General features: G+C 49.5%; 1 protein-coding gene across 1 annotated transcript; it reads right to left on the bottom strand.

Annotated features, from left to right (window-relative positions):
- Positions 1-5,360: 5,360 nt before the first annotated feature.
- Positions 5,361-7,656, bottom strand: LOC131293077 (cytochrome P450 4C1-like). Its single transcript, XM_058321157.1, has 8 exons — positions 7,449-7,656; positions 7,132-7,329; positions 6,866-7,054; positions 6,720-6,792; positions 6,497-6,623; positions 6,208-6,396; positions 5,772-6,079; positions 5,361-5,634 (listed from the first exon to the last, which is right to left on the bottom strand). The coding sequence occupies exons 1-8, from the start codon at positions 7,654-7,656 to the stop codon at positions 5,361-5,363; spliced, it is 1,566 nt and encodes a 521-aa protein (XP_058177140.1).
- Positions 7,657-8,912: the final 1,256 nt, after the last annotated feature.

Genomic DNA, 8,912 nt, shown 5'->3' with positions numbered 1-8,912 from the left:
ACACTGAACTTCTCATGACAAAAACAATTTAAACCGCTTACCATAAGCTTGTGATTAGATTTATTTTATAATGGACCTCAAGTGCGATGGAAAACTTTACAGCGAACCACCATTATCCTTCCACATGCCACTAACCAAATCAGTGATAAGCTTTTCCATTTGATTTGATTGAAGCCCTAATCTGCTCACTCGTGAAATTAATACCTCGTGCCGGAATGCAATGTTCACGGGAGCGCGCTAATCCCACGACAAGCTAACCGCAGCGCCCGTCCTCCCCCTCCGAAACCTACGCGACCGGGAAAGACATGTCTCCAGGATTAACACGACTCTCCGGACTGTCAGCTGTCCGGATTGCAGCGATTCTAATGAAGATAAGAAGGAAAAAAAGGGCCACATGTCCCGTCCCTCTCTCTCGTCGGCACATACTTTGAGTGGCATTTAAAAATGCTAATAACGCTCCGGGAAAATCCCCACGGCAATTGTCCTTTAGCCTTAGGCGCTTAACTCCGCCGATGAGATTACGTCGACACTCGATTCGCTTCGACAAATTTCCCATCGCTCGCGCGAACAAAGCTTTTAGCCACTTCCGAGGAGGGTGGGCTTCAACCCCCCTAAAGCGCCGGCTCTTTTCACGGCTCAACCACCGGCGCATAATGCCAGCGACATCACACACACACACACACACACACTCCCCCGACTGCTGGGAACTTGGAAGTCGGGGCCCTCGTGATGGGCGGAAAATTCTTAATTACATATGTGTTTCCATGTTTTATCAGGCGGTGGCTACCCGCTGTATGCTAATGAAGACAAACACGCCGCCGACGACGGTGGCAGATGTAAATGAAGTTGAAACTCCGTCCAGACCGTTGCTTGATCCGTCGCATGCGAGAGTCCTTCGGGAGGTTCCGAGCAGTTCCGCTCGTTCCGGATGTGTCGTGACAAGTCGAGGCCGCCGTTCGAGGATGAGTCTTGTCTTTGAGGCTTCCGGCTTGGGTGTGGGGAGCGGGTAAGTATTCCGACATGCCGAAGAAACAAGCGACTAACATGATAGGCCTTTTATGGCTGAACGGAAGGCAGCATGTTCTGAGTAAATGATTCCAAGAAAACATCGTGCACTGTTTGAATGCGTGGTTAGCGAGTAGTTTACATTAGGAAGGAGGAAAATTGACCCGAGCAGAACGGAATCGTTGCAATACATAGAAATAAGCTCGCTCTTTCTTAAGAAACATTTGACAAAGGAAATTAAATACCTCGCTAAGACAATTCAGAAGAAAATTGACTAACTAACTAGGCATCGCTGAGAGTGTAATCAAAAAGCACTTGCGAGTCCGAGCGTTAGCTGAATATTTTCTTTCAAAAGTAGATTCTCTTCTTCGAATCGTTTTCTTGCCACACCTACCTCCCCCCCTCCTCCCACGGTGGTCGAAATAAACGTTTTCCCTTGCTCCACAGATCATTGCATTTTGCAAAACTCATTTCCATGCTGCAAATTGGGTTTACTTTTCATTGCAAAACTTTCCGTCAGTCATAATTAATTGCCACCGACGGTTGGCTAATCCCCTTTCCGACGCGTTGATCCTCGTAGGCTCGGGCGCCCGTAACGTCTTTTCGTTTGTTTCCCTCCGCCACTCTCTCCCTTTCTCGCTCTCCATTTTCCGTTTGACACACGTTTCGATCTTCCATTCTGTTGAGCGGAACCGCTGGCCTCGAAACCAGCTAGCAACGATTGTCGTTTACTGCTTCACTTGCCAGCTCTGATTGGTGGGTAAGAAGGGGGTGGGGGGCACGTGAGGCACGCGTGGGAAGAAAACAAGGCGAAAATCGTTTTGCCAAGAATTTGAACCCCCGTTCCATCCGAAAAGCGGCTGGCGTCAAAAGTTGGCGAATTGTTTCTTGTGGTCCCACCCCACTTCTCTGTTGTTTAGCTTTTTACCGTACACTGATGAGTTACTTCAAGCTGACGGACCGCTTTTCTTTTTTTTCATGAGAAAAATGTTGATCAAAATGGTAAAATAAACAGGTAGAAAACAAAAACAAAATTAATGGATATTTAAAAATAAAAACGCGTTTCGCGTAGGATATTGTTCGCAAGCAGGTTTGAAGCCCGGGAGGCTCAAGCCAAACGTTAATGAATATAATTAATTAATTTCGTTTTAAGTTTACACCGCATTTGCCAAGCGACTGACGATGGCTAGTTTTTAACAGATTGTGTCCGATAAGAACAAAGAGACATTAAAAATTCCCCGGAAGAAAGCAAAGCAGTCATTAAAATAATAACTGTAAAGTGTTTTGCTGGAGATTTCTCAAAAGGGGGCTAATTAAGTTTTAATGAAGGATGTTCGTCAATAAATAGGGCTCTAATTAGATTAAAGTACGGGAAAATCGTAAGATTATTTCTGCCCAACCAGAGATACACAAACTAAAGGAGTGACAACAACGAAACCGCTCAAGAAAGTAAGGTGCTTTTCATCTTGGAGATGAATGTAACACGAGGAAGCAACCCCTTTGAGTTCTCAACTCGAGATTATTTCCTAACAAAGTGTCATTGTTGTTTCGTCGGATCCATTTAAAAGGAAAATGAAGCTGTCATCTCGGCCAGTGTTCCATCTTACCACAGAAGCACCACTCGGAGTCATCCAAGACGAGGGTTTTGCAAACAACAACCGGGAAGTTGAGTTTTGATTTCAAAAGCGTTAGTAAACTTTTCCCGGAAAATGGAAGAAACACTTCCCTGCGACGCCGGTTGCATGGTTATCCTTTGCCGGTGGGGGGATGGGGGGTTTTCCGGCGTCCGGTGAAAAGCACCCCCATTGTTCGGTTGACAATAACATGATTAGGCGGTCCCTTGCCGGGGGATGACAAACAAACGGATGGCTTCGCCCGTTGCCTGTGGGGGGGGGGGCAAGGTATGCGAGTGTCTTTAATTTATTCCCACGACGAAACCGTCGGACAAGTGTGATTGTCCCCATTCTGGACCCGGGCATTCCTTTGGCACGGGAAGCAAATTGAGTCGGGGTTTCTTCGGCGTCCCTCTGGTCCGGCCTTCCGCACGGTGCCATATCAAGAGATTATCGAGCCTAACATAATTAAAATATCTTTTAACAACCTTCATCTAGTTATGTTCGCATTCACAGCCCCCCCCCCCCCCCCCCCCTGCCCTCAAAGGAATGCATGCCACTCCGGGGTACGGTTCCGAGCCGAAAGGGCTTCGGAAAATAATTAAATTGTCGTACATGTGTGGAGCGAAAACTAATTGATGTGGGAAGCGTGACATCTTCTGATTGCTCGAACCCCTCGAATCGATGGCGGGGGGGAAAAAGGGAGCTTGCGTTTGATTCGGGATAAACGGGCCCTTTGATCGTTCCCGTTTGTCCGGGAAACGGCACGGAAAGCCCTTCGCAATATTACAAAGCATCGAAAGAAATGCAGCAAATAATTTCCCATTACATTCCCATTCGGACGAGAACGAGGATTATCGCTTCAAAGGGAATCGTTGCGTGATGAAATTGGTTATGCTGGCGAGGGGGAAAAAATGCGTCCGGATTACCCTCACATAAATCATGTCCTTCATAAGTACCGCAAATCCGGCCCCGCCGCAAAAACAATGGGCTTATTGATATGCTGACGGTTCATTTTTCACCAACGTTGACGCCTAGATTGCTCCCCGGTAGATCGACCGGTAGAAGATGGCGTGGAACCCGCCGTAAGGTTCCACCCGGGTCGGGAAGTTTTCGTGCCGACTTTGCGTGAATTTATTCGTGGAGTACCAAACTGACAGATTACTAACAGGGGAGTAAGAAAAAAAAACTGTCCCCAGAACTAAAGCCTGTTTTAACCATATTGAAACCGTCTCGGTACGCCTTTGTTTAGTCGGGGCGTACTTTTGCAGTTCCGAAAAGAAAAACAATATCGAAAAGGACTCCCGGCTCCGGGCTTTGTTCTAACGGTGGATTTGTTTTTTTTTCCGAGAACCGGGTGCGAAAATTTCCCACGCACCGGGAACGCAACCTTCGGCTTCTTCAGCCTTCTCGAGAACTTCCCCGCCGGCGGCTGGAGGCTGGAAGATTAATGACAATATGTTTGTGTGCGCGTCTGACTGTGTGGCCGGAGGCCGGAGCTCGGGCGAACTCGTCAACGTTGGGCCAACGGCCGACGAAAAGGCCTTGGAATCGGGGGGACGAAACAAAACAAAACCCAAACGACCGAATGGGTGTGCCGTTTGCGTTCCCGCCCGAAGTGGGAGCGGGAGATAAATTATCGTGCAGTAATGTTTTAAAATTCAAATGAGACATTTTCTCCGGCACGTTTATGCTACAAGCACTTTGACGCTTTTGTGAGCGAAAATGTTCCGTTGGTGGCGCCAAGTGGAACGGAAATTGTCGCTCTGAGCTGCCCGGGGGGGGAAGGCATAGCCGGGCAGGAACGGGGTGGTGGTAGTGTTTTTACGCTTGATTTATATTTTTATTTCCTTCAGTAGCATTTTTGGAAGCGCGTATTATTTTGTATAGCGTCTTCACTTACTAGACAGCATCCTTGAAATAAGAATTTAATTCAATTATCCAATATGTAAAGTAGAAAATTTCAAATATTGATCTTACATATCATGCGATTACATGCAATCACAAAAAGGTGTCTGAATTTACCAAAAGTAATTGATTAAAGTGTTAGTTAAAAGTTTACCACATACCTGGCATTTTTGGTAGGTTCCACCATTTTCCTTCCGGCGTAAACCACTTCCGTTCGAGTCTGTTCCGTATTTATATAAAAAGCCAATGTTTTCCACCGCTCGCTTCGACTTTTAAACTTATTCCACCTTGCTTCCACCTTTCTCTAGCGGAAAGGGGGCGGTTTTTCATTCCACGAGCTTCTCTCCCTTCTGCGTTGCATACAGTGACTTCATGTCGGTGTTCCCGACGCAATGTTTGCACTTCAGATTTGTTTGCATTTCGAATGAATTTTACTTTTTGCCCTTCGCACCACCAATCCGGAGGGACCAACGGAAATGTTCGGTTTTCCGTGTCGGTTGCAATGCAAATTTAAGAACTGGATTGAATAATCAACGTCCAGCATCCAGCAGGAGCGGTGAAGGGAGGTTAGGATGAAGGGGGGACTTTTCGCATTCCATTTTCCGTGCCCACTTTCACTCCCGCCCGAGCGGGGAGTTGCTGTTTGGATGCCGTCAATGGCGCCTCGGGAAATGAAATAATTAACTTTACCGAAGCCAGCCGAATGGCAAGCTGAATATTTTATTTGCTTAATGCCGGCTGGATTATCGGATTTGCAGCGCCGTGTGGGCCGATAGTTAGCCGGGGCCCCGCTTAAAGCTGTCGCTTTCCGCTGCGATTTAATTCGTGCACCGGCTACTTCCGCGACTCCAGGAAGAGCAGAATGCCATCTTTCGGTCGAGTGATTAGCTCGTTCACGATCAGCTGCTCGGTGCGGGTGCGATGGGAGCGGATCCGGTAGCGGCGCAGGATGGCCGATACGATAGACTTCTCCTCGAGCAGCGCAAACTTCTGGCCGATACAGTTCCTCGGCCCGGCACTGAACGGGATGTACGCGTACGGGTGCCGGTGTTCGCAGTTTTCCGGCAGGAAGCGATCCGGATCGAACGTTTCCGCGTCGGGGAAAAACCTGCCCACCCATCCGGGCCGGAAATGAGACGAAAAAGAACGAAGGGAAGTAAGTAATGGCATCGGAGCGGGATTTCAAATTAGCCGCTAAGTGAGACGGTCGAAAACGGGCGTGCGATACTGCTTCGCTGCGCTTACCGTTCGTCCCGGTGGACGTTGTACGTGTGAATGCCGACGATGGTGCTGGCGGGAACGTGGTACCCGCCGAGGGTGACGTCTTCGCTGAGCGTCCGCCCGAAGATGGCGACCGAGGGGTAAAGGCGGAGCGTTTCCTTGAGGCACCGCTCGAGCAGCTTCATCTCGTTCAGGTCCTGCATCGTCGCCGGCCGGTCGCTGCCGTCCGGGAAAATGGAATCAATTTCCTGATGGACCTGCTCCTGCACTTCCGGGTGGAGCGCGAGCAGAAAGAGCGCCCAGCTAATGCCGGCGGTGGTCGTGTCGTGTCCCTGACGGTGGGGAATGGGAAACCTGTTAAGCATCTCGAACATGGGGCTTGATTCGCAAAAGCAAACGCCACGGCCGCAAGCGACCGAACAGGGTGTGGGGCGTTTTCTTTCGATCAACCGGGACTTACTTCGAACATAAACGTATCGACCTCCTCCCGGACGTCTTCGTCGGAAAGCAGCCCACTGGTGGAGACGCTTTGAAGCAGCAGATCGAGGAAGGCCAATCGTTTCCTGCGCCCGAACTCATTTTCCGTTAAATGATTGCTTTCCACGCCGGTGTTTCCCTCCAGCAGGGTCTTCTTACGCTCCTGGATGACCTGGAAGAGATGCGCAGGTACGAGGGAGTGGAATATGTACATTAAAATCTACCAATTCCCACCCCTTTGAAAGAGGACAATTGTGCCGAGTGTTTGCCACCTTTCGCGTGTAGCCATGCAGGACCTCCAGCAGGGCCCGCTGCTTCCGACCGAAGCTGGAACGGTTGAAGGTCCAATTCGGATGCAACCACGGACGAACGACGCGGCCCATGAACAGAGAACTAAGCCTGCAAGCGGGACGAACCAAAACCGGAAGCTCATTAACGTTAGTGCAGCCGGGACTCGGTTCGGATGGTGGGCAGCTGATGCACACCGGTTCTTACTCGTAGACCGCATCCACGTACGCGTTATCTTCCTCGTTGGTTTGTGCGTGCACCTTCACACCCATGGCGGTTTCTGTAAGAGCCCGAAAAACGATGGTATACGGTAATGTGTCTGATCGGGAAACAACAGACCCAGGGATACGCACCACAAATAATGTCCAGCGCTGCCTTCGTGATGAACGGATAGACGTTGACTGGTGCACCGGTGTCGGCGTGGACCCGCAATCGCTCGACCAGGATGGCACCGTTCTCCGCAAACACCTCGCAGAACCCGTCCAGTATGTTGAAGTGAAACGTAGGTGTTATTAGCTTGCGGTGGCGAAACCATCGGTCACCTACGGCGAGAAAATAAACCAGAGGAGGGATAAGCCTACTAAGAAACGAATGCAACTCTCCCTTGCATTGTATCTACCCTTGGACGTGAGTAGTCCTTCACCGAGCCAGTCACCGAGGAACCGATACATGTTTGACTTCTCGATGTGCTTGCTGGCACCGATGATCTGCTCGACGTATTCCGCCTTGCTCAACCGCACCTCCGGCGTCATTCCGACCCAGATGCGATGGATGCCGTCGTAGCGACGCGTTCTTTGATCGATCAACGTGAAGATCTCTGCGGAAACGGCACCATCGGTTGGATTAGCGGCATTTGCGGATTTTAAGCGTACAAAAAACACACACGCACACCCTTGGAAGCACACAAGACACCGATAAGAGATCGACGCGACGTACCGTGTGGCTTTTTGCCGAAGAACAAGTACATCGTGCCGACGAACGGGTACGCCCTGGGGCCGGGTATCTTGTCGTAAATCTGGCTCATCCGGGCACGCCCGATTAGCCATCGGAGGAGCGGTACGAACAGCAGGAACGCCAGCGTACCGTAGAACACCGTCGCGGTCGTCGTCACCGGCGTCGGTTCGCTTGCCGTGCCGGACACCATCGTGACACCGGTTCTAGAAGACGAAAGAATGAACGACGGGAACCGGGGTGCACGTATTTGCACGATGTACACAAACTTCACGCTAAGGTTTCGGACCAACTTGAGGTGCGTTGCGCGCAAAACCCGGCGACCAACTGCTGCGGTACCGCTCGGCACACATCAGCGATCAACATTTGATGGTTGACTGACACTGTTTGTGTGAGATCAGGCGGCGATTACTCTCACGCAGTCGGCGTTGCCGCATCATGACTTGCTTTGGCCGAGGTGTGATAGCGTCATTCCCTAGCCTACTTTGACGACGTAGAGCCGGCTTTCGTTGCGATGCTGCGTGGTGGTAGATGTGACGGGTTGCCTTTTTGACGAGTCACGTCACTGGTGGGGAACCTTTTTTTGCCGTTCGGATGATTACTAATGGCTCAATGACTGGGCATTGATGCAGTGTCAGCTGTGCGGTCGAAGAGATTAGAGCAGAAGTTATCTTATCAAATGGATTTGTTACCTGGCGTTGGATTTATCGTACGAACGGATGCCTGAAGTAAAAGGTATTGTAATCGTATTTATCAGTTAATTAGAGTAGGTCATCAATGATTGCTTCTAGGATGATGTGAAATGGTCATAGTAAGCCATTTCTAATTGAATTCACCCATTGGTTCACTTTCGATACAAAATTAGTTTCCAAAATGCCCTTGGCAATGCAGCATTACCGTCCACTTAAATAGATAACCCGCACCGCAATAAATAACAGCTGACCCCGCGGTGAAATTCGGTACGGAAATCATTATCCCCACATCCGGCTTGCTTTTTCAACTTGTTTGTAAGTCTAAAAATAAACAACAAAAAACAACATTCAACATTTATACCGATCGTATATCATTTTCCACGAACGGTTCTGGCTTAACCGCCGGTCGGATGGAAATCATCGGTAAATTATCGGTTCCGCGTGTCGATAGCAGGCTGGTGCCGGTGTTGCGGCAGCTGATTATTGTGGGATTCCCCGGCGCCGGTGTGCAGTAATTACCGAAACCCAATCATGCTGCACGATTTAGCGCGCGGCGGTGTTAATCAATAACGAGCCAATTGAGCGAAACAACTCGGTTGGTTATGTTTATTTGCCGCTAGGGGCTTGAGGCCATTGCATTCCCTCTGTTTTCCATGGACTGGAATTTTCCTACACGAATATTGTTTGCACAGATATCATATTCACGATTCGGCTAGTGTACGGAGAAAATTACTATTTGCCATTTGCTGAATCTGTG

This window comes from Anopheles ziemanni, chromosome 2 (genome assembly GCF_943734765.1).
Source record: "Anopheles ziemanni chromosome 2, idAnoZiCoDA_A2_x.2, whole genome shotgun sequence".
Lineage (NCBI taxonomy): Eukaryota > Metazoa > Arthropoda > Insecta > Diptera > Culicidae > Anopheles > Anopheles ziemanni.
Note: the sequence above shows the minus strand (reverse complement) of the source record. Positions and strands in the feature narration are given on the sequence as shown.